Source organism: Sphaerodactylus townsendi, linkage group LG11 (assembly GCF_021028975.2).
Source record: "Sphaerodactylus townsendi isolate TG3544 linkage group LG11, MPM_Stown_v2.3, whole genome shotgun sequence".
Lineage (NCBI taxonomy): Eukaryota > Metazoa > Chordata > Lepidosauria > Squamata > Sphaerodactylidae > Sphaerodactylus > Sphaerodactylus townsendi.
Genome location: NC_059435.1, coordinates 22,793,854 through 22,819,813, shown reverse-complemented (window position 1 = coordinate 22,819,813; position 25,960 = coordinate 22,793,854). Strand labels below are relative to the sequence as shown.

Sequence of the window (25,960 nt, the reverse complement as noted above, 5' to 3'; positions counted from 1 at the left end):
CCTCCAAAGCATCCTTTTTTTTTTCTCCAGGGGAACTGATCTCTGTAGTCTGGGGAGGAGCTGGGAGGATCCCCAGAGCCCACCTAGCAGGGTGTGTGCTACAAGGAGGAATACCTATAATGGATACATTTGCCCCTTGGTTGTCTGTCTGGCTCTCCCCCATCCTTGCCTGCTGAAGGACGACTATAGTTTAGGGAATGATACCCAGTATATGATAATCAGTTGCTTGTCTGTTTCTAGGCTAGAAAATGAATGCTGCTTCAGGCTCAGAAAATCGACCCTATTCAACAACTCAGGAGCCGTTTTTTTACGCACAACCTACCCAGCAAATGTTCATGAATCCATGTTTACTTGGCCCTGTATACAACCCATATGGCATTCCTACCACAGGTAAGGCAGGTAACAAATTTCTGGGGCAGGGAAGTGGTATGTGGCTCGAACAAAAGCTGCCATTTAAACAAGTGGAATCTTTTCTGGTGCTTCAAGCGTTCTAACTTGCATGTTAGAAATTAACGTCCACAGTTTCCTCTGACTTCTATATCTGGTTAATGTCACTTTAACACGGTGTGCTTATAAAGGTGTCCCTGTTGCTTTAGTTACCAAACTAAGGTTACTCCATCTTCTAGTGGAGATTCTTTTTGGCAAACGGTGTTAGTAGCAGAACTCCAATGTGTAAAACTGTCAGACACTTGTAGATACTGACAGGAAGCTATTTATCTCCTCGGGGGACCAGTACAATCTTGAAGGCTAAATTTTTTTAGCATAAGTGTTTGTGAGTGTATGCTTGGCTACACAGAAGTGTCAGTTAATGAAGTCTGACCATAAACCAAGCAGAAAGGGGAGAATGCTAAAAAGGGTGGCTGATGTAAAAATGAAATCAGTCAAAAGGATAATGGGTTCAGAAGATGCTTCTGAATCAACATCAGATCTAATGCAGGATGAAATGAGAGAGTGTAACTCCAGTGCTTGTAAAGTGTGGGATGTGTGGTATGTTAGCACCTACAGGGAGTTAAGACTGCAAGGTATCATTTCAGCTTTGGGACCTGCACTGTCTTTTAAGAAATTATTTTCATTATAAATATAACTGAAAAAGCAAAAAATGAAGTATGAAAACAAATATTACAATTACATCAGAACATTAAGAAAAAAAGAAACGTTGCGTATGTTATTAAACACAATAATCTGATAAACAAGACACAGTTCCAGATGTCACTGCCTTTAACAAATGACATAATAATAAACATGAAATATTTTTTATCGTAATAATCCAGCAGACACCTTATGCAATATATGGTAAACCTGATAATAATTTTAGACAGTGTTATAATATAAATTCAAATAGATGAGGTAGATACTTGTAGCTAATAAATTATTACTATTACAAATTTCTAAGAATAATTCTCACGTATTAAACATTGAATACAAATATTATCGTCTATTCATAATATATTTAAATGTTTTATATGTCTTCTTCTCTTAGACCTCTTTCAAATATTTAGCATATCAGAAGGATTATTAGTAATTTGTGTACAACATTTCAACAACCACTTTCTCAACTTGTCATTTAAAAAATATATCATTGATAAGCTTTCCATTTATCTTTTTTTTTAAAATAATGTTTATTAAATTTCAAAAGATAATACAAACGTACAGTCATTTGACATTCATAATTAAAAGATATTTAAATTATAACATTGTACCTCTTACCAAGGTTTATCTTGTTATGATCCTATATATATATTTCTGTAACTATGGTTCTGACCAGGCTTCAAACCGGTCGTCACATTTTCCTTTCTATATTAACTGTATTTACCTTAGCCTAAGCTTCTCTACACTCTGTGCTTTAAATTATACCTAAACATGAAATTATTTTGCGCTAAAACTGTGTGCCTTACGAGGAAAACCAAAACAGATAAATTAATCAAAGTCATACAATAATCTTGCAACAATGTTACAGTGTTTCAGTTATTGACTTAAAAAATTCTTTCGGTAATGTCCAGTCCTCTTCAGCATCTTTAAGCTTGCATTATTCCTGTATTAACAAATCTAGATCCATGTGTACATGTCCATAGTTTTACTTCAATACCAGTCTGAAATGGATTGGGTATCTGGGATGTCTTCAATACTTTGCCAGTTCGATCCACGAGGGCTGAAGGCAGCTATGTAAAGGATTAATAATTTAGAGTGACACTATAAGTTTTTTATCTTTTTATGCGCAATCCCAACAGAGATAAATTTCCGGGAGCATTACAAAGTTCAACTTTAAAATCAGCTGTGTTTTTTTATGTATTTTTGTCCAATATCCCTGTATCTTTCCCGCATGTCCACCTAGGAATTTGGAAAAAGGAGCCTATTCTTGGTGCCACATTTCCAGCAGATGGATGTAGGAAATTGGTACGCAGTTTTATTCTAGATATCCTTCAAAGGGAGTAATGTACCACCTGGGTGTATTAAAGCTTACTTATATTTTCTCTAACATCTATACACACTATATTCCTATATGCATTTCTCCATATTTGTTCCCATTCTCCTAATACTATGTTTCTTTTAAGATTTTTACTCCATTCTATCATGCTGTTTTTGATTAGTTCTTCTTCTGTATCTAATGTTAATAATAAATTGTATATTTTACTTATTTGCTTTCCATTTATCTTGAAATTCTCCGATTGGCCTCTTATTCACAGAATTCATTAATTTTGCCATTTCTCATGCTCAGCTAGTTTGCTTTTCCAATCATCTTGGCTTAGACGTTCTGCTTTTCATTTTACTCCAGTATGACTGTACTGCTGTTATCATATATAGAAATAATTCATTTAAGATTTTTGGAATATTTCCTGACAAAATGCTTAATATACTCTTGGTGTTCTTAGCAAATTTGATTTTGCAATTTTCTTGAATTTCTGCATGTATTTATTTTGAAATGCTTTTACTCATATACCACATGTGGCAAAAGAAACCATCCACTTGTTTATATTTCCAACATTTCTCTTTGTAGTTCTTGCCTATCTTTTCAATCTTTTACCAATTTTCCCTTAATATTTGGTTAGCTGCACATTTTATATCTTCCATCAGTAGATTTCCACTATTGAAAAGATATTTCTTCCTCAAAATTTTGTATTAATTAAACCATACATGTTTTCACTTGGGCCCCTTCCACACATGCAGAATAATGCACTTTCACAATTGTTTGCAAGTTGATTTTGCTATTCTGCACAGTAAAATCCAACTGCAAAGTACATTGAAAGTAGATTCAAATTGCATTATTCTGCATGTGTGGAAGGGGCCTTGCTCTTTTTCTGTTCCATGTGGAAGTAATGGCTTATAAATTCATCCTAATAAATGTTCTTTTTCCTGCATAATCACCTTTTCAAATTCTGACAGTCCCCACTCCCCTTGTTATACCTCTTGCAATTTAAATTAAAAATATAATACCCATTGCACTTTTCCCCTTCATCCTTTATTTTTTGCCAAGGCTTAAATTCTCTTTGGGCATTTATATTTCCATATGTTATAAAATCATTATTCCTAACTTTCTAGTTATAATAAGCCTTTATAAGAAGACATTAATGTGGCTATTGGGACTCATCTTTTCATGTAGATTCTCAAATTCTAAATAGTCCATCTTTATTTACACGGCTTCCTTGTGGAATGGTATTTTTTTCTTGTAATTGATTTTTTATTCCATGAACAATTATGTAAACCTTCTGCCGCTTCTAATTTTATTACTCTTTGATCTAAGTTTTTGATCTAATACACCATCTGGACTAGACCAACTGCTTGATAATATAGTTTAATATTGCTGCTAGTCCTCCTCTCTCTTCTGAAATGTAAATTTGATTTTTATGTTTTTTTGCCAATCCATATGAACCTATATATCTGCCACTCCAAGGTTTTTTGTTGTTGTTAATAAATTGGTAACATCTGAAATAAAAAATAGTTTTGGTAATACATTCATTTTTATTATGGAAATGTTCAATTTAGACAATCTTTGCATTACCTCTTGTATCTTCATCCATGTTGTTTTATAGTTGTCTTTAAATAATGTGTCATTTCGTTGGACAAATTTATTCCCAAATATTTAATTGAATTTAACATTACAACACACCATGTATTCTTTCTGATATCTTCTTCCAGCATTGTTAAACATTTCAAAATTATTGTGGTCTCCTTCCTGTTGATTTTATAGCCCAGGAAAGATTTAGATTTTTCAATTTGTTCCATTATGTATTGCGTAGATAATTAGGGGTTTGAAATTGACAGCACCACATCGTCATCCTAACATTTAATCTTAAACTCTTCTCCATCCACTTGCAGTCCTTTGTTTCTTCTCGGATGTTGGTCGCGATGATTCCATGTTCAGATAGACACAAGATCATCCATTGTATGTTCCCAATAAGGAGGAAATGGACAGGCCTGAGATCTATTCTCAGTCTGGCTTTGGGGTCACATAACATTAATTCATCCATGTTCGGAAACATATTGGGAATGCCACCATTACTTTGTCCTCAGCTTCATTGCCTTTTCCTCAATTGTATGTTCTACATATAGTTGGGACAAAGTTCCAATGTTGGTTGTTCTCCGACTGCTACTAAAAAAAGCAAAGTAGTCTGTTGGAGGACAAAGCTGTACCCTCAGCTGGTGTGAACTGTTTCCATTTGGTGGGTAGCTTAGTTGAAGGTTTGATGAACTGTTGAAAGTTTGATGAACTGCAGTGTAATAAACTGGTGAACCTGTAAGTTAGGGATCTGTTGGCGAATGTTCTATTGATAAATTGTATGTGTTTCTTTGTGTTAGGCTTTAGAAGTGGAAATCCATATTACCCACTCTATTCTATTCCTGTCCATGACTACCCAAGATACCTTGTTCCACAGCATCCCATGCATATAAGAGTTAACAGAAGACCTTATTTCAGTAGTCATCTACCCTCACCCATGTTTTATCAAGCAACAAGGGTCAGGCACTACAATCCAGGAAAACGAACAGAGACTAAAGAAACCCAGACAGATGTGAAGCAGTCTGAAAGCAAACAGAAAAAGCATCAGGAACACAGTATGGAAACACAAGGCTGTGATGCTGGAAATACAGCGTACGTCTCCTCCAGTACTGTTAAAGATGCTGAAAGTCCCATGGAAAATAAGGATAGATCTGTATTATCTACTGTTGCAGACAGAGACTTTGCCAAAAGCCCTTCAGGGTCTGTACAGTTCCGAAGCCTCCCCCCACCAAGCTATGCCTATGAAAAAGAGGAAGTCAGAATACAATATGATAATGATGGGGCCCCCGCCATTCAGTTATGGAAGTCCTTCAAAGAGACCATCCCTCTGTATGATGTGGCAGAGAAGACGGCCCCAGAGAGTGTAATGCAAAGAGATGTGTTTGCTCTGGCTTCTTGTGAAGGAGTTGTATATGGGCCTCGTGAACGAGGGGAGTTGGTGCCAAGTATTACATATTCAGAGGAGCAAAAGGCTCTTGAGGATGTGCCAGAGCCTCAACATAAAGGAAAGCAGGATGCTGAAAAGCCAGGAGCTGCAAGCCATTGGACAATATCTCCCCTAGATGAAACCAAAGCAGCACAGACGGCGGAACCAACTGGACCTGACTTAGTAGGAGGGAGACAAGAGGCTATGATGTCCAAAACATCTTCTGGCTCAGAAAGGTCCAGCGGTTCAAAAACTCCTCGAGAGGTGACAGACCCGATTCAACAAAGTGAACCACTTCTGTCTGGTAGAGAGAAAACAAATGATGCTGGTTTCCCTAAGAAACTGGAGGAAAATAATGAAGTGTCCCTAGAAAGTCAAGTAACTCTAGAAAAAAGTCTATGGTGTGATGAGTCTGAGAAATACATTCCTTCTGACAGTTGGTTGGCTTGCTTGAACTACATGGACACCAACTACAACATGTATTTGGCCCGAAGAAAATGCCCAAGTATACTCAGTCTTACCTCTGATGAGATGTCTTCTATGGATGAAGGCTCATCCATTGATAATGTACCAGTGTCTTATTTTGCCCCTGGCTACACATTTCAGAAGAGCGTGAATCCCTTCAAAAAAAGCACAGAGGGCTCAGAGAGAGAGAAAATAAAAAATGGAGGATTCCTCAATGAAGACAAGGAAGTGGTGAGAGGAGAGCAGGTGGGTGCTGGTGGGAACACAAAGAGCCATTATGGAATCAAGATTAAAGAGCTTTCCAGTCGATACAGGAAGCTAGGTACGATGCCTAGGTCTTCCAGTAGAAAGAAGCTCAAATCACTGAAGAAAAAAGCTGCTAAGAGTTTGTCGCCATCAGAAGCGGAGGACTCTGAAGAATGTTGGGTGAAAGAACCAGAGGAAGAGGAGGAGCAGGAAGAATACTACGTGATTCAAGGAGTTGCTCCTTATGGATCTTTGGCCCCTGCCAAATATGGCGTCTACCAACAAGATGGCCAGCAAGTACTTTGGAAAATACCCAAAAATGCTGTCCCAGCACAGCTCATCAGTTTGCCTGTTCAAGAAAAAATAAAAATGTCCAGGTTGGCTAACAAACGGAAGGACCAAGAAGAGGATGAGGAATTCTGTGTTGACTGCAACTTCTATTTAAAGAGACCAGCAGCCCAACAACTTGAAATGTTTGAGCACAGAAGAAATTCACAAAGGTATTCAGGTAAAAAATGGAACCTGTAACTTTGTAAAACTTCTAAGGCAGCATTATTCTGACTGTGATCCATTGCCAATTGAATGTGAGGGGGAAGGGGTGTGTGTGTGTGTGAAGTTTTAAGTGTCTTTATCTGGGGTTGGATAACCCTTTGAGGCTGACCAGCTGAATGTCCATCAAGACTTCTGAAGGTCCCATTGTGGTAATGTCTAAGATGTACAAGTTCATGCACCTTGACATACCATAGTTCTACCATACGTCTTCATGGAAGTTGAGCGTCTACTGAAAGTTCTTTAACTGGAAGGAGTGTCCTATCCTACAGTTGGAGGAGGCAAACAACCTAGTCTGCTAGTATTGTTGCAATCCAAAGTGCACATTACTAGGTTCTGCTATTAAATTGGAGCCCTGACCTGGGTAGCCCCAGGCTAGCCTGAATTTTTCAGCTTTCAGAACCTGAGTGGGATCAGCCCTGGTAAGCACTTGGATGGGAGACTGCCAAGAAATAACAGAGTTTTGACATGGAAGCAGACAGTGGCAAACCACCTCCAAACGTCTCTTGCCTTGAAAACCCTACAGGGTCACCATAAGTCAGCTGTGACTTGATGGGCCAAAAAAATTAAATCAGTGTATGGGAGGTAGGGTGAGAAGTGATAGATGTATCATGTAAGATCTAATGGCCAGTGACCAGAATAGTGGTTAAGAGTGGTGGACTCTAATCTGGAGAACCGGATTTGAATACCAACTCTTCTACCCATGAAGCCTGCGAGGTGACCTTGGGCTAGTCACAGTTCTCCCAGGACTCTCTCAGGTCCACCTACCTCACAAGATCTGTTGTGGGAAGAGGAAGGGGAAGGTAATTGTGAGCCACTTTAAGACACCTTGAAGGTAAAGAAAAGTAAGGTATAAAAGCCACTGTTCTTTTTCTTCTTCAAATAGTAAATGGATGCTAGCTCTAAAATTTAATTCTAGAAGCATTTCTGGATTAATGTTCTTCAGAACTGTCTTCAGTTCTGAAGGCTGATGATATACTTGCTAGCATTTGCAAGATCAAGCTATGTAGCAGTTGACTGGCATTTTACTTTCTTAAATCTTTGAGCAGGAAAGCTACTGAAGGAAAGCGAAGGAGGAGTTGTTGATGACATCTGGCTAAGAAGTGGTGCAAAGCCCAAGTTTGCTAGCTTGCTTCATGGTGGACTCTCTCCCGGGACCAAAAGCAGAGAGCCAGGTATGGCTTTATGTCTTTAATGGACATTTTCAAAATTTATTGTTTGGGCTTTTGTTCTTGCCCCTTCCCAGAGGAAGGAGAACAAACGGGTAAAAAGAGGCGGAGATCGGGCATTATCATTCACAAACTCTTAATTACAGTAAAGGCTATAGCAGCAATTTTAGAAAATGTGCAGCATCTAACCTGAGATTGCCTCAGGACAGACTTACCAGGAAGCTACAGCCAGTTATATAGCTCCTTGAGTGCAATCATTCATATTTTTTCTCTCTCTCATTCATACATATAAATGGAGTTGTATTTATTTATGATAAACACCTAATATAATATTAGGATAAACACCTAAAATAATGAACAGGTAGAAGCTGTAATGGGGGTAGGTAGATACGGACTGGAGTTGCAGTTCTGGGGCACGCCTACTCTTCCGTTCCACCCCTTTCCCAGTGTCTCGTTGAGAAAACAGTTAGGAAGGAGACATTTGAGCCACAGTGGATTGAAAGCAAGTTTCTTTAGTACCTTTTATCCCACCTTCCTTCCGAGCAGCTCTCCTCGATGTACGTAACCGTTCCCTTCCTCCATTTTATCTTCACATCAGCTCTGTGAGCTAGGTTGGGCAAACAAAAATGACATACCCAAGGTTAACCAGTGCATTTCATGGTGAATGGAATGCGGAACCTTCTCCGGGATCAATATGCGTACTACTACCCCACAGCACCTCTTGTATTAAATTGTTATCCATGTTTCTTTCCCTACCAGGGTTTAAAGCAGTTAGGGGTGTGTGTGTGTGTTTCAATTGGGAAAATGGTGTGGGGCAGTGGTCCCAATCCATGCTGGGAGAGCAGATGACTCTCTTGCACAGGGGTGGGCAATTATTTTTTCCATGGGGCCGCATAAGAAACAGAAAATATTGTGGAGGGCTGGGCCAAAAGGCAGGGGGGCGAGGCGCTTTTGAAAGCCCCGCAGAAGCCGGCAGCCAAGGCAACCGGCTTCTGCGGGGCTTTCAAAGGCGCCTCGCTCCCCAGCACGGCAGGGGGACAGTCAGGGTCATCCAGTGGGCCAGATGTGGCCCGCGGGCCATATAATGCCCAGGTGTGCTCTTGCAGATCTCCACTGTAGTGTGGCCTTAATCTAAAACTGCTGTTCTGTCAGTTAGCCCTGAGAATCAGTCATATGACACTGTTCTATCTCTTATTAGTTTAGGAACAGGCTAGTTTGGCTGGTAAATGGGCCAGCAAGACTTCTTACACTCTGATGCAACTTCCCTACTACAACAATACAAGCTATTATTCTGTTAACTGATCTAAATTTTCATAAAACTGAATGATTCTGAATGCAGAATGCACGTCAAAGAAGAAAGGGGCGCATAAGCCTCCACCCAAGCGTAGAGACACCAGGGATGATGCAGGAACAGAAGAACGATGGGAGAAGGCGAAAACCACCCATCATCACAAAGGTTAGTGTATGGGGAACGTGGATGCTGTAGTGTTGTCGAAGGCTTTCATGGCCAGACTTAATTGTTTGTTGTGGGTTTTCCAGGCTGTGTGGCTGTGGTCTGGTAGATCTTGTTCCTAATGTTTCGCCTGCATCTGTGGCTGGCATCTTCAGAGGGCATTAGGAAACATTAGGAACAAGATCTACCAGACCACGGCCACACAACCCGTAAAGCCCACCACAACCAGTTGGATACTGCAGCTTTGTTTTGTTCAAGAATCTGGATTCTTGAACCTCTTTTGGCCTCTTGAACCAAAACCTTCCCGTAGCGCAGTGATAGCGAACCTATGGCACTCCAGATGTTCACGAACTACAATTCCCATCAGCCCCTGCTAGCATGGCTAATTGGCCATGCTGACAGGGGCTGATGGGAATTGTAGTTCGTGAACATCTGGAGTGCCATAGGTTTGCCACCACGGCCCTAGCGTGTGGGTTTCCAAGAGCAGTCATGTGGTCTCTCTAAGGCAGGATGGTCCTGAATTTGGAAAGCATGACATGACTTTGAATCTGGGTACTAGATGCTTTCAAGTAGGTGTGTAAAACACATGCCCTGGAGGCTGGATCTGGCCCGTTGAGGGGGCATATCAGTCTCACAAGCCAGCTGAGGCTACCACCCCACCTCGCTCACAATCTGGCTAGGTAAGTTCAGCTTGCCAGATCAGATTGGGAGCAAGGGGTGGAGCAAGACAGCCACCCCACCCAGTGATGTTCTGGGGCCAGTCAAGGTGGCCACCCGCACCAGGACTCAGCCTGGCCCAGTCATGTCACATTTATGTCATATCCAGTCCTCGTAACAAATGAGTTCAACACCCCTGCTTTTTAGGTAATTAAATAAATAGGTTCTTTTATTTAAAACATTAGCTGCCTTCCTTACGGGGCTCAAGGTGGCTTACAACACAGATCAAATACCTAAAATTAATGAAAATGTGAAAACCAAAATTTAAGTCACAATTTAGGACTGCTATTAGCTCAATCAAATGCCGTCCTAAACAAAATTGTCTTCAAGTGCCTCCTCATGATCAGAGGTGAGCAGAACAGTCACACCTCCTTGGGGAGGTTGTTCCATCAGTTAGGGGCTGCCACTGAAAAGGCCTTCTCTGTGCACCCATAAGCCTCTTTGTTTGATGGCACAGTCAGGAGGGCCTTTCCCTGGGATTTTAATTCCTGGGCAGGAATATATAGAAGAAGATGGTCTTTCATGCAGGTCTTTGAAGGTCAAAAACAGGACCTAGAATTGGGTTCCAGAGTCGATCAGCAGCTATTAAAATTGCTGTAATATTGAGGTCAGGTGGCCCAAACAGCTGGCTCCAATTAGCAGCCCAGCCACAATGTCTGAATTAGCTGTAGCCTTTGAACACTCTTGCGATGAGGAGTACCTAAATCTGAATAGGAATATGCTTCTGTAGGAATATGCTTCTGTATCGCCTATATTTTATTAAACAAGCACACAATTATTGAAATACTGCATGCAGAATTTTATGTTTTTTATTTGTTTTAACCTTTATGGTATAGAATGGAAAGCCTAGAAGCTGGCAATCATGAAATGCGTATCTTGTAGGGCAGGCAAGCTGCCAGATGCTAGATTATGCGTTCCTTGCTAGCAACTTCATGAGAGAAAGATTGTTTTGGTAACTAACCATGTTCATCTGTCCTGTTCTGCATTAGATGTGGGGCTCATGTTCATGACATCTTATTTATATTGTGACTTGTGCAGTCTTAAAATAAAAGGATTCTCTTCAGATGTTGAGGGGGGCTTCCTTTAAGAGTTGCTGGGTATTACCGGCAAAGTGGACAGTGCCCTGAAATGAAGGCATGAGTCCTGTTAAAATGCTTGGGACAAGCATGTGGTATAGTCCTTTACGGGGCTGTAGCTTTTGGGGTGTGTACAGAGTTGCATGTTTCAATTATCCCTTGTAGTATTTCCCTGTCCCCGCAAAACCCAGCTTACACAGAAGTCTCTGGAACCATCTCTTCCTAAGAACTGATCTGCAATTGAATATTGCAAGCAAATCCCTGTTGATTTGCAAGCAAATGTCTTGGACAGCTAAATATTTGCAGTTAATCTGTATCATAGCATATAATATCATAATTCAATAGAAATACATGGTTCACATTAATTTTCCCTGCATATGGATTATATATTCAAAAGTGTCTCCAAATACGCTGGAAGAAAAAAGAAAATGGGTACATTAGATGTAGGTGACATTGGCACCCTTTCCCTTAATGTATTCGCTTTCCCCAGGCAGAGAGCTATCATGGGACAAGATGCGAACCTAACACTGGCCAGAGCAGAATTCTGAAATGGCACAAATCATAAGATGACATCACATGTGCCTGCATTTGCCATTTTATTCCACCTTATGCTCTGTTACAATAAGCAGCGCATCATTTAGAATGGGTTCCCACTAGGATTCCAACGGCTGTTTCATTCTCTGCAGCTCTGAATGTAACCCATTTTGAGACATCTCTCATTTGTAAGGCTCACAGGTGAATACTGAATCCATGTATCTCAAGCTAAACTCGGAATCCATTGCTAAAGAACAAGCAAATAGTTTAAAGATAACATTCCTTAATTTCTTTGTGCAGTACACGGGACAAAAAGATCTCTCTACAAATGAAGATCGCCAGAACTGTGAAAATGCCGCAGCGTCTCTGTGTTATCCTGATGAGTTATCATTAGCTTTTTGAAAGCAACTCAGCAAGATTTAAGTTGCGCTCCGAAGGCAAGGTTCCTGGCTACATGTTGAAAAATGAAATGTATTAAAATCATATGTGAAATTAAGGGTGTTTATTGTGGTGTTTAAAATGCTATTAAACTTCAAAATTGCACAAATATGACTTGTAATTATTGAAACCTCACATTGATGTTACTAACGCATATATTAAACGGAATGGTAGTCTTAAAGGGCAGAAATAAATGACTACATTCAGATATTTTAATATATTGTTTGAACATGATTGCATGACCCCTGGTTGGCATCTATAACTGGTGACAATTTGTAAACCCCAGCTAGTACATGTTGCCTCATTTCCCATCTCTAAGGAGCTCTGGATGCTTTTTGAAGCTCCCATGTCCTGTTGGCCTGCTCCCGGGGCACGTGTGTGCCCTGTGCCCCTGCCACGCCTGCCCCGGAATGCCCATGCCCACATCCCGCCCCCAGGTGCAACTGGTGCAAGATGCCCCCATGTCCCATGGGCGCTACGCCACTAGCTGAGGGCGAAGTCTCCTTCCATACATGCTTGCTTGCAGTTTGGTTTGCTGCAACAAGTGGGCACAGCAAGCCATGCCACCTCTTTGCCAATGGTCGCTGGTCTCTCTTTCCACCACACTGTTTCACTGAATTGCTGAACTTCCTAACTGTGCAATGCTGTTACTTCTCCCCCAGGCCCTTCTGTTAGTTTTGATGCTTCTTTCATTATTAATCCAGTCCATTTCTTCAGCTCCTCCCGCTCTTACTTAAAATCACGAGCAATAATTATATTGGTATTAGGGAATTCATTCCAAAAATGTTTTCCAGGGCCCTCCAGTTTTGATTTAGTTGGATTATACTGGGGGCTGGTGGAATAAATACTGTGATTGTTATATATTTCTTTGCCCCCTGGATTTTCATTGCCATGGCCAGAGACATCTTTACCGTTAGAGAAGAAGAACGCAAACAGGTCAAACTGGCACTGACTCTTCCTTTTTGACCTCTCTTGATTGTTGGAGAGCAAAAAGAAACATAGCCAGGGAGAAAAATATCCTCAGTAGACCAGGTTTCTTGCAGCAGTAGAATACTGAATAGGGGCAGAAACTCCCAATATATTAAATATATTGGCCCAACCTATAACATTCCAATAACACAACTTTATTAGGGAGTTGAGTTGGTTTCTAAGTCGTTGCTTCTTGATATTTCCTTTGAAGACTCCAGCATATTCCTGCTCATGCCTCCTCCCTAGCGTGTGTGAGGATGTTGAGAGGGGGAGCAGTCTTAAAGAACGGCTGGACAGCGAATGCTGCTGTAGCAGCAAGATTGTCTAGTTCAGGGGTCTGCAACCTGCGGCTCTCCAGATATTCATGAACTACAATTCCCATCAACCCCTGCCAGCATGGCCTAAGAGGAAGAGTATTTGTGTGTCTGTATTCAGACCTCACGATAAACAGTAATTAACCCAGATCCAAGCTATAGTTTAAGAATCCCAGTTTAGTATCCAACATCTAAATAGAACGTGTGTTCAAACAAAACTTAAATGGAAGTTTAACTAAACACACACTCCATGCCCACAATAGCCCCTTCCATCTTTCAATTTCGCCCAGCCGACTGAGCAAAATTAACAGTGCGCCTTGCTACCTAAATTTAACTGTGAGCTTTTCCCCTACAGATTACACTGGTAGGAAGATTACCCATTAAATATAGTACTCTTGCTATTAAGGGAAGAAGCTCTTCCCTTATCAGACACCATGGCTTTAATGATCAGTCATATTAGGCAGCTATCTTGTCAAAGTTGTTCTCATTATGTGATGGTCAATATCACAACGATAGTAATATTTCCTGGCTAAAGCTGCCTCATGTGACTGAATGTTATCTAAATGTATAACTTGAATTAGCCTGAACAAGGGATGCCATTGAAGCACCTTTACACAGGTGAGTTTAGAGTTCAAGTGATCCCTGCCAAAGGAGATAAGTAGCTGAGTTTCCTTGTGTGCAACAAGCAAAATGAGGACTTGAAACTTCAAAACCTTATTAGAAGGCAAAGTTAGTTTCCTGTACAAGCACCAGGTCATTACTGACCCATGGGGTGATGTCGCATCAAGACATTCGCTAGGGAAAAGGCGCAAATCCCAGCATTACAAATTATGCTGGGAACCGGCCATCTTTTGCCTGGTGTTGGCTTCAGTCATTTGAGTCCTGTATTGTTTTGAAATTGTTGGACGCCGCCCCAAGCTTGAAAGGGGAGGAGCAGGATATTAAAACTAATAATAATAATAATTTTAAAAGATTATACTAAATATGCTGTGAAGGGTTAGCCAATGCAGGCAAAATCGCATTCTAGATATTCAACGTTGCTATAAAAGCTAGTCGACTCACTGGACATGATCTTGAACTCGGCAATTGTTTACAGAAATGGCATTCAAAATGTATAAATTCCATGTTGTATTTGGTATTCTAGCTAGCTATTCTCTCAGCCTAACTTACTTCATGTGTGCGGATAAAATGGAGGTGGGGAGAACCATATATGCAGCCCTGAGATTCCTAGCAGAACAGCGGGATAACAGTGTCTAATGATAGAAGTCATTAGTATCTTGTGCGGAAAAAGCACTCTTTTCATTCAAAGGTACTGTGGCATGAAATCCACCCAAAGTCTCACTTTTGTTCCGGCTGCTTCTGGACTTCACTTCAGAAAGCATAAGTCCAGTTGGCCAGAAGTAGCCCTACTTAGCTTGCCCTATGCCACAGAGCAGAGATTTCACTTTTGTGACAATACAGCAACTGTGCAAATGCCGACTCTCCCAAGGGACAACCCAGAGAGATCTTGCGCGTACACAGTAGCGGCAGTTTGCAAAGCATCCCTATTGGCAATTCCTCTCCCACTTCCCATCTGTACACCAGATTAACACATTTCGCTGCCAAACTGCTCTTAGCCTCTTAGGAGGATAAAAGGATATATAGGGATCTGTAGGCCAACACTTCCTAACAAGGAAACTCACAGGAGAAAACAGCATACGCATACTGGAGGCAATTCTCTTTCACAGCAGCTCTTGTACCAAACCATCAAACTGGTTTTTAAATCTTAAGTGGGTGAGAAATGCAACGCAAAGATATAGCAGGAGAGCCTGTTGATCAGGCAACTGGCAAGATATTGCCAAAAAGTATGTAAACGTATCTGTAGATCGTACCAAAACAATCTCAGAGCTCTTTGGATGCTTCCCAACACTTCTCAAAGCTTGCCACAGAGGCAACATCTCCTCAGTCCGATTCTGACTTCCTGTCCGACTTGGAAGATTTGTGCTTTCTCTTCTTCTTCTTTTTCTTCTCTTTCTTCTTTTTCTTTTTCTTGCGCTTTTCCTTACCCTCTGAAGAAGTGGAGCTCCGACTGCTGCCATCTTCATCCGAACTGGAGTCTTCGAGCAGCTGCTTCAGCTGTTGTATCCTAAACGCAAAAACAGACCCGCAAGATTAAATTCTGTTCACTTTTTGCCTTTTTTTCCTGCTAGTTGCATTTTGGCTTACATGTGATCTGTATACTTGTGACATAGTGATAAGATTAATAACATGATAAATGGGGGGGGGGTGCACGCGTGAATTCCCCCCCTTGAACTGCATGGGATTTTGAAAGTATCAATAGTTGATAACTATTGCAGGGTAGTGCCTTAAAAACTTGAGATTTAAACACGAAAATGTTCTGTCCAAATCCCATCTCTGACCTCAGGAAATGGTGTCAGGAAACCCATTCTCTTAGCCCCAATCCCTCATCTGCAATCTAGGCACACTGAATTATGATTTTATCCCGCCCTTTCTTCAAGGCTCCCTAATACTACATGGTCACAGTAAAGATTGTAAAAGGTAATGAGTTGGATCAGAGGTGTCCAACTCTGGCCTTTCAGATGTTCATGGACTACAATTCCCATCAGTCCCTGCTGGAATGGCCAACTGTTCTAATGCTGTTAGGTTTTATGAATTCTGTAAACTGTTTTTAGCTTAATTTAAGTTATTTTATGATGTGTAATGTTGTTTTCAGCCACTGTGTGTACTATTGTTTGGCCTGGTGTATACCGCCCAGAGCCCTTCGGGGGTGGGCAGTTAAAAAATTTAATAAATAAATAAATGCCAGCAGGGCCTGATGGGAATTGCAGTCCATGAGTCCATCTGCAGCGCCAGAGTTGGACACCCCTGAGTTGGATCCAGCTACCCTTGCTGCTGGTGAAAAGGAAAGGGGTGGGTCTTCTTTGACCACCAAAAATGGCTATGCCATGGATCATGGGACCTGCAGCTACAAAAGCCACATGGGATGAGATCTGTAAGAGGAACGGTAATCGAGAAAGCTGGGAGTGAAAAAGCTGGCTAAAGCTAACCCAAAGTATATGGAGTACTCTGAACACTATCGTGCCATATAAAGGCTAAGCATTTATTATTATTCAGTATTTGGATAGATTTAAAAGAATGCCAGGCTTACCGCATTTCTTTCTCATGATGCTTATTTTCCCTTATTATATCATACATGGGGTCTTCATGTGCCTTCAAAAAGAAAGAAAAGCTTTAAAACTTTTTTCTAACTGTTCTGAATGGTGAATGACAAAAATGGAATCTGACTATGTACCTAAGGTTTAGAATGCATTATAAAGCAATTGTACATTTATGGCATTTCTAATATAAGATCACTCAAATTTGTAATGTGTTCCTACATCTTCTGGGTTTCAGTTGTCCCCAGAATGCCAGGCCATATAATATGGGTGAACTCCAAATGCAGGGCAGGCTGCTAGGAAAGGTAGCATAAAAATTCTCTAGATAAATATTGTTATCATTGTTTCTGTGACACAAGGCTTCCAAATAATTTCTCCTTGGAGTTGGGGTTCTGGCTTTGTTTCTGGAGTGGAACAACGCATTACAAATCCCCCTCGGTTTCACTTAAAAAAACAACAACCCTATAGGGTGGTGGTAGAAAGTGTCAGAAAGTCACAGCTGACTAAGGGTGACCCCGTAGGGCACAGGTGTCAAACTTGCGGCCCTCCAGATGTTATGAACTGATGCTGGCAGGGGATGATGCTGGCAGGGGATGATGAAAACTGTAGTCCATAACATCTGGAGGGCTGCGAATTTGACACCTATGCCGTAGGGTTTTCAAGGCAAGAGACATTCCGTGGTGGTTTGTTGCTGCCTGCCTCTGCATGGGAAACAAATCTTGATCACCCTAAGGTGCCTTTTCTTCTCCCCAGTGGTTTATCAATCCATATGGGCATGCTAGTAATATACAAGAGGAAAAAGACATTAACGAAGTAACTGTAAGCTGCAACAAATTACATGTGTATGATGTTTTGTTAAAGTGTGTAAACACGATAAGCCACTGGGGGGAGGAATTGGAACCTTGGCATTGTCAGCCTTCAGGATTTGTTTTCATATACTATGCAGGAGTGCATCAATAAAACAGTGCATTCAAAGCACCTTGACGAAGCCCCCAGCAAGACTGCTTTACTGCAGAGTTGTATCAGTGCAAATTAAGCGAAAGTGGCAACAAGAGGCATTTCCTCCAATCCCAAAATAAATGTTGACATTTTTAAACCAGAAATAAAAAGTACCGGTAAATCGTGTAGAAAACTTCTGGAATTATATAACTTGGAGCCCAAGAAGAGCAAGCAGAGCCGTGATGAAAGAATGCAACTTCCTCACCTTCCCCAACATGCTGTCCCCCCCCCCCCCCCGAAAACAACTCCTTTCATTCCTGCATTGCAGGGAAAATGTGGTGCAGTGGAAGGGGGGTATTGTCAGAAAATTCCTCCCTTCCTCCACTGATAAAAATGCTGTTCTGTTGGTGGAATTGCAACTGTGCCAATGGAATAACCAGTTGGAATCCTATAGGAATGGACTGGGAGAAATATGCTCATCTCTTTTGCAAATTACCATCCAGAAGCTGTAGCAAAGTTGTCTACGCTTTTTTAGGCTGCAAATGGGCCACATGGGTCACACGACTTAATGTATACTTATTCAGAATTGTCTCTCTCATATATATATATATGATACACACACACACACACACACACAAACTACATGCATCTGTCGTTTACTTACTACTCTGAATTGTTCAAGCTTCTGGTTGCCTTTAATGAAGAAAGGACATTCTTTATCTCCTGTTCGGTGTCCATAACGTTTACATCTCCAGCCTAAACACAAAAGATAGGTTTTTAAGATGCTTTAGAATAGTGCACTGCAATAGGGGGAAAAAAAGAAAGCTTTGACAAAAAGCATTCTTGATTTTTGTTACACAAAGAATAGTTAATTTTTACTTCCAGGGGAATGTGGTTTAGTGGTTAGAGGGTCAGATTGAGTTCAGGAAAACTAAAGTTTGAATCCCTACTCTGCCATAGGAACTTGCTAGGTGACTTTGAGCAAGTGGTTCTCTCTTAGCCTAACGTATTTCACAAGGTAGTTGTGAGAGTAAAATGGGGAAGTGAAAACGAAGTAAGAACAATGTGACAACTATGTTCCTCAGCATTTATCACCTCTTACTACTAGCTCTAAATAATTATAGTGATGGAGGTTATACTAACAGAAAAAATAAAGGCCCAGTTTATCCAATTATTCAACATCTGTCTAAACAAAGAGATTTCCACATTACATCTGAAAATACTTGGATCTCTGAACAACGCTGAAGAAATATCATTGAGAATTCCCTCACTTTCCAAAACACACAGGCAAGAGAAAGAAGCTGCGTATAGCTGAGGTAACCACCCAGATTGTAATGGAAGCCTGAGGTACAAGCGCTGTCTCTCTCAGCATGCCGCCATTATGATTTAAATGGTTGCCTCTTTTTTTTGGCCATCAAGTCATACCTGACTGGTGACCCCAGTGAGGTTTTCATGGCAAGGAATGTTCAGAGGTGGCTTACCATTGCCTGACTCCAAGGCACAACCCTGGTATTCCTTATAGGTCTTCCATTCAAATACTTGCCAAGGTCAACCCTGCTTAGCTTCTGAAATCTGTGAGATCTAGCCACCTGGGCTACCCAGGTCAGGGCAATGGTTACCTTAGCCATTCCCATTCCACCCACCAAAATGGTAACTAGTAACAGCGTTACCATTTTCAGTGTCTGCTGTTCAATCATCTGGGACTGGACCTCTCCAGTCTCTAAAGAGGCCATTTTGATTTAGAGTCAACTTCCCCATGAGGAGAAGACAAAGACAAGTGAGAAAAGTGACAACCACTGATGTCTCTAGCTAAAATTTTACCACGTAGAACTAGGGGCTACAAAGAATCAGATGTACCATTTAAAAATGGAGGGAGCTCTAGGATATTTTAAAAATCTCTTTACTGTTGGAAATCTGAGAGGGCAAGAGGTGAACCCAATATGGACATTTTGAAAGAAAGGGCCTTGGATATATTTGTGGAAATAAATGAATTGTTTTTATCTGAGTCATCCAAATTCCATTTTGTTTTCTCAAGTTGTTCCTACTGTGTACCAGTGGGGTCAGAGATAGATGTGACTGATGAAATTCTGGTGAGATGTTCCTAATTTAGAGAACAGGGTAGTGTTGAAACAAGCAAGCAAACTGATCATCCCTGTGGAGTCAATCATTATCTCAGAACTGGTAACCCCTACTCTTTTCTCTGCCACATAATTTCCCCCTCTGTAGAAATTATTCTGGTATAGCCTCATCTCATCACATCTTGGAAGCTAAGGAGGGTCAGTAAGACCACCAAAGATACGTCTGCAGAGGTAGGCTATGGCAAACCACATCTGCTTAACCACTTGCTCTGAAAGCCCCTTGCTGGGGTCGCCAAAAGTTGACTGCTACCTGATGATGCTTCACAAGCGCATAAATCATTCTAGAAAGATCCAAAGCTTACACTGCATAACTTTGACCTCCTTCCCCAGAGGCATCCAGAGCCCCTTGGTTGGCGCATGTGCGAGGAATTCTCGTGCGTTTTCATTTCCAGGCACATCGGGTATGCAATCCTCTGGCTTTGTCTCGTTTTCCTGGGACAAGAGGGGAACCACGTGAAAAATAAAACCATGAAAATAAAATTGAAACAATAGGCCAGATTTTTTTTTTCTGTGGGAAAAGCGAAGCGGGTGGATTTTGCCTCAGCTTCTGATCTACAGGCAAATGGTTCCTACATGGTAATATCACCTCCGGAAACTGGACTCAACTTTATTACTGGAGAAGAAAGTTATGCAGTTGCTAAAAAGGCTTTCTTTCTACTCAGCCTAGCCCTAAAGATGGTCCATTACCTTGATAAAGCTGATCTGGCCACCTGGATCCACCACACCACAGTAACACTGAGATTAGACTATTGCAAAGCACTGTACATTGGTCCCTTTCAAAATCGATTTGAAAACTCAGTACAGAATGCCGCTTATCAGCCATGATGGGGAGCTAGATGGGGCATGCATCAATTCAATAAGCCTTTACTGGCATATACACGATAGTATAAAAATACAGTTCCAGTTAAAAAGTGAATAGTAAAAAACTTCGCGTTTGTCATACATTCAGTTTACAAACTTCTGACAAAAACTTTGCCACTATAAGGCAACAATGAAAATCCTGACAATTTAAAAGCATAACTTCTTTATCTGATTCAGTATAATCAATCATAGGGTCTATAGCTTGGGAAAACAGGCTGGATCGGAGTTCTTGGTATAATAAGCAGTTCAGGAGAATGTGTGGGATGGAATCCAACTGTCCTATGCTACAGGTACAGAACCTCTTATTGCTTGGAAGACCTTTAAGTCTTCCCCTATGTAGCGGAGATGGCATGATGTTAAATCTAGCCAACATATAGGCTCTCCTGTGTATGGGATTTGTGAGCGCTGTAATATAATAGGCTGGGTATCCCTGCATGAAAGGAATTGACATATTTGTTGGAGAACAAGGTTTATTTGCCAAGCTCTGCATGCATATTACTCCCATCCTACAAACACTTCATTTTAAGATAGTAGCTATCATGTACAAAGCCCTTCATTGCCACAGACCTTCATATCTGCAATACTGCCATTCCCCCTACGCTCCGCCATGACAGCTTTGTTAATGGGGGAGGGTCTTCTATAGCCAGCCTGCAAATGGGCAAGATCAACAACTATCTACACACATGCCTTCAGCGTTGTGGCTCCCAGCTTGTGGAAGAACCTACTTTAGAAGAAGAAGAAGAGTTGGATTTATATCCCCCCTTTCTCTCCTATAGGAGACTCAAAGGGGCTTACAAACTCCTTACCCTTCCCCCCTCATAACAAACACCCTGTGAGGTAGGTGGGGCTGAGAGAGCTCAGAAGAACTGTGACTAGCCCAAGGTCACCCAGCTGGCACGTGTTGGAGTATACAGGCTAATCTGAATTCCCCAGATAAGCCTCCACAGCTCAGGTGGCAGAGCGGGGAATCAAACCCAGCTCCTCCAGTTTAGAGTACACCTTCTCTTAACCACTATGCCACTGCTGCTCCCTTAGAAGCTCAGGGAGGTTCCCGATGTCACACTTTTCTGCAAACTACAAAAGTGAATTATTCAAGAGGGCTTTTCTATGCAGGCAACAGAGTTGCACTGTACAAAATGATTAACAAAGCTACTTAGAAAAATTATTAGGGACAGTGGTCTATACTACTATGTACAGCTTGCTGAAACTAGGAGCGTATTATGGAATTTTGCAACATGGGCAGCCTCATCCGTGGCTGCCCAAGAAAAAGACTCCCTGCCCCCCAGGAAGCCCCCACTGGGCTTAATAGACATGCCACTTTTTTGGTGGTGTAAATCCTAAGTCTGGGCCGCTGGCACAATGGGAACAGCGGTGGGAGGGAGCCAACTAATATGGGCTCCTTCCCCAGCCATACTCCCAGATTCCCACTGCTACGCCAGAGACACTGGTGCTGCGTCCAGTGCTGGCTGCGTCTACTGCCAGGGAGGGAAACAGTGGCCACATGGCAGCGGATTCACATCTCCCAGGACAAGTGCCCTAGGGAGGGCAAATCTGCTGGCACAGCTGTACGCTGCTCCCACTGGCAGATTCTCCCCTCCCCCACCCTCACACACATATACACATTGGATGAGACTGTCAATGTGTCATCGTAATACTTATACATTGCTTCAGCTCTGATTTTAGACTTCCGTTTGGTTCTTCAACCCTAATCCTATTGCATTGTTTAGTGAATATGCCACCTGTTGATGGTGCTGACTCACTCTTGAGTCCAACTGAGAAAAGCAGACTGCAAATAATACAAATGGATAAAGTAAATAAATATACTAGACACAGAGAATTTGGTGGTCATTTTTGTGAGGTTAGGAAGCACCTTTAAAATGTTTCTGAGATATTAAAAAGAAGCATTAGGTTATACAAACCTACCTTAATTAGCCCTGGAGGAAGTTTCTCGTAACTGGGAAAAAAAGAAAGGAAAATATAGCTCTATTAATCCTTTCAAAAACTATTTAAGTAAAAGAGACTATTCAATCAAAACAAACGTAAGGAGAGAGGAATAATTTTAAACACCTGTCGCTTCAATATTTTCACTTTCTCTATATGAGGAAACTGACAGGAAACAGAACAGGGAAAGGACCCATTTGTGATGCCCCCGGGGGGTACTTCTGGAGAAACAAAAAGGAAGTAATCCAGAACTGCAGGTCTTAGAGAGGAGCCTTCTTAGGAATGCCCAGCCAAGGGCTATTCAAGTAGCACCAACCTTTCTGCTATGATGGGTTGCTCAAAATGGCCAACTTCAAAATGCTCCCATCTTTTTCCTGTTGAATGATGATGTTACGATAAATGCTTGTTACTTGTGATAGTTTTCAAACTGATCATAAATCTGTTGCACCCTGCCTTGTGAATGCTATTTACTTGGTTCACATTTATTCCCCCTTCCTCCAAAGAGTTCAGGGGTTATGTACATCATTTTCCCCTCCTCCATTTTATCCTCACAAAAACACTGTGAGGGAGAAGAGCTAAATTTAAGCCCAGTAACACCTTAGAACCCTTCCTTCCTTCTGCCTCTGACGCAAGGTGGATTAAACATAGCGAATCAGTACAATCGCAAAACAACAGGACACTCAATAACCGATGCGTTATGATCTTAGGTCTGGAACCACCAGAAAAAAACTGATCACATGACGCATGTAGGATATAATAATATAAATAGGACCCTACTTACAATAAGCTAAACACAGCAGTACAGACCTTAATAATTTATCCAATAATTTAATAATTAATCCAAGCCAAGTTTGTGAAACCATCTTGGGGTGTGCAGAAAAGCCCTCTTAAATAGTCCAATTTTGCATAGTTTGCAGAAGGCCAGAAGACTGGGAGCTTTTCTGATCTTCTCAGGTAGGCCATCGCACAAGGTGAAAGCCACAACAGAGAAAGAATGTGTACGAGCAGTTGTTGACTTTGGGGCTTTTGCAGGCTGATACCTGCAGAAGCCCCTGAAGCCTTGAGGGAAATTGCTGGGGCAGAGCACAGGGAGAGAGGCGGTCCTGCGAATCAGAGGGGGCAAGGCCATGAAGGGCTTTGCATGTGACAGTCAACTAAACCCAAGACCAAATGGACAGCCAATGGAGAACCCTGTCAAGTCTTTGTGTCTTGCCATCTTGGTGCCTGGGAGAACGTGGCACATAAGATCCTTTTGCCTGTGCTTTGTTTTGACATGCAAGACTCCCCCTGACACATTATCAAATCCTGGCTTTGGAAAGTGCCAGGCCATGGCTTGAGAATCCTTTCAGTTGCTGGGATCGATTTTGGGAATGGCAGTTAGGGGAAGGGGTGCTTGAGAGTGCTTGGCCGGGGCACCTAGGCTGCTACTGTGTGTGTGTGTACGCCAGATTCGGCAAACTCTGTGGAGTGTTTCAGCTTGTTCTCTGATGCAATAAACCTGATTTCTGCACCTCTGCATCTGAATATGAATATTCCAGCTAGCTCCTGTTACTAGCTGAGCCATGACATTCTGCTGGACCAAGTGGACTTTCCAAGTTGCTTCTGAGTCGAGACCAATGCACTGTGGATGACTGTAATCTAGCCTTGATGTAATTGTAGTTGCCAGGTCACAGTTGGCAGGTCAGCGGTACAGAGATAAGAGGCCATCTTTCAGGTTAGACCAAGAAACCATTTTTGCAATTGAATTAACTTGTTTCTCCAGCAACATTGCTGGATCCAATATGATCCCAAAGCTTTTAATTGAGTCAGCAAGAATCAGCTGAACTCCATCAAAAGTGGGAAGAATAATGTCTTTTCTCCTTCTCAACCAGGATTGCCTATTCAGGGTTTATTTTCTATTTGTCCGTTTTTGAGAGTATGGACTCTTGAATTGAGAATGGACTCTTCTAACGCACACCAACATAGCTACCCTCTGAAACTGTGAGGTTAGGCTGAGAGTGCTAAATCACCCCATACTTTTGGCAATGAGTGCATGTGCAACCCCACATCAGGGCAAACAGTGCACATCCACAGGGACCTCACAGTTGGAGCTGAAAGAAGGGCAGCTTAAACTAGTTAGGCTGATGGGGGTGGGGAGAAAGAAGAAGAAGAAGAAGAGTTTGGATTCATATCCCCCCTTTCTCTCCTGCAGGAGACTCAAAGGGGCTTACAATTTCCTTGCCCTTCCCCCCTCACAACAAACACCCTGTGAGGTAGGTGGGGCTGAGAGAGCTCTGAAGAACTGTGACTAGCCCAAGGTCACCCAGCTGGCACGTGTGGGAGTGCACAGGCTAATCTGAATTCCCCAGATAAGCCTCCACAGTTCAAGCAGCAGAGCAGGGAATCAAACCCGGTTCCTCCAGATTAGATACACGAGCTCTTAACCTCCTACGCCACTGCTGAATGAAAGAGGCTGAGGGTGAATGAAAGAGGCTGAGCTATAGCAAGAGGTCTTGACAAGCTCCCCCTCCACAGCTCCTGGGTAACAAATGGACCTTCAGCTTGTTTGGAGGTTCTAGCAGGGGAGGGCAGCTATGGTATACCCTTGACCGAAGAGCGGTACACTCCTTCGATCTGGGATGGTCATCTTCTATCCGGGGGGCAGCTTCAGAAAGGACACATAGGAGGGAGGGAGGGGACAGCCGCCTAGCCAGCCAGAACAGCCGAAACCACCCCGGTGATCAATGAGGTGCCAGAGGTCACAGCCAGATCCCCCTCGCATCCTACCTGGGCAACAAACACAGTCGGTGGTGGGGAGAGCTGCATTTCAGTTACAGCCATTGTGCGTAAATGTGCACTTATGGATCTAAATTTGCCCATGCCACTTTTGTGCAGCTTTCGGTCCTCCCGCAGGTGGCCCCACTTCTTGCTGAAAGGCTGGGTCAGCCCCAGGGATCTGACCAATGCACCTGCGACCCCGCCCCCCGAGACCTCCAGAGCCGCCCTTACAAGGACTCCAAGTGCTGGATCTGCTGGATCTGCTGTTCTTCGCGCTTCTTCCGCTTCTGCTCCTTGCGCCCTTTGCTGCCACTGCTGCCGCCCGGTGAGGAGTCGCTGTGGCTCCGGTGCCGCTTGAGGCTGCCGCTGCCGCTCCTCTCCTCCTCGCGGGACATGACGACGGGCGGCGCAGCCGGAGCAGAAGGCAGCCAGCTGGCATTGCAAGCAGCGAGCGGCCCAGCCCCCTGGTTTCACTTCCAGGCGAGGGCAAGGCGAGCACTCCTCCTCTTCCTAGGCGGCGTCTCCTCCTTCTCCGCCTGCTGCGCGCAGGCTGCTTTCTCCCGCCCTTCCTGCAAGGAGCCAGGGGCGGGCACGCCGCTCTCCTTCCCCGGATTCCTCCTCGCAACAACCCTGCTAGGCAGCTTGGGTTCAGGGAGCAGGGGGGAACATTTGAACCCAGATCTCCCATATGCGCTCTCTGCACAGGGGAGGCTGTTCCGTGTCTCCTCGCGGGGCGGGAAGCTCCTTTTGCGGGAGGCTCCTTAACGGTGTGGGGTGACCCCTTCTGCTGCAAGGCAGGGCTTCATTTGTACAATGAGG

General features: G+C 42.6%; 2 protein-coding genes across 2 annotated transcripts; one reads left to right on the top strand and one right to left on the bottom strand.

Annotated features, from left to right (window-relative positions):
• The first annotated feature begins 248 nt into the window (after nucleotides 1-248).
• LOC125440597 lies at nucleotides 249-12,031 on the top strand. Its single transcript, XM_048510463.1, has 5 exons — nucleotides 249-390; nucleotides 4,795-6,639; nucleotides 7,730-7,855; nucleotides 9,189-9,305; nucleotides 11,823-12,031. The coding sequence occupies exons 1-5, from the start codon at nucleotides 249-251 to the stop codon at nucleotides 12,029-12,031; spliced, it is 2,439 nt and encodes an 812-aa protein (XP_048366420.1).
• Nucleotides 12,032-12,116: 85 nt separating this feature from the next.
• Nucleotides 12,117-25,615, bottom strand: RP9 (RP9 pre-mRNA splicing factor). Its single transcript, XM_048510723.1, has 6 exons — nucleotides 25,373-25,615; nucleotides 22,367-22,397; nucleotides 19,885-20,014; nucleotides 18,109-18,200; nucleotides 16,499-16,560; nucleotides 12,117-15,475 (listed from the first exon to the last, which is right to left on the bottom strand). Exons 1-6 carry the CDS (start codon nucleotides 25,534-25,536, stop codon nucleotides 15,292-15,294), a joined length of 663 nt encoding a protein of 220 aa, XP_048366680.1. The 5' UTR covers nucleotides 25,537-25,615; the 3' UTR covers nucleotides 12,117-15,291.
• Between the last annotated feature and the right edge of the window lie 345 nt (nucleotides 25,616-25,960).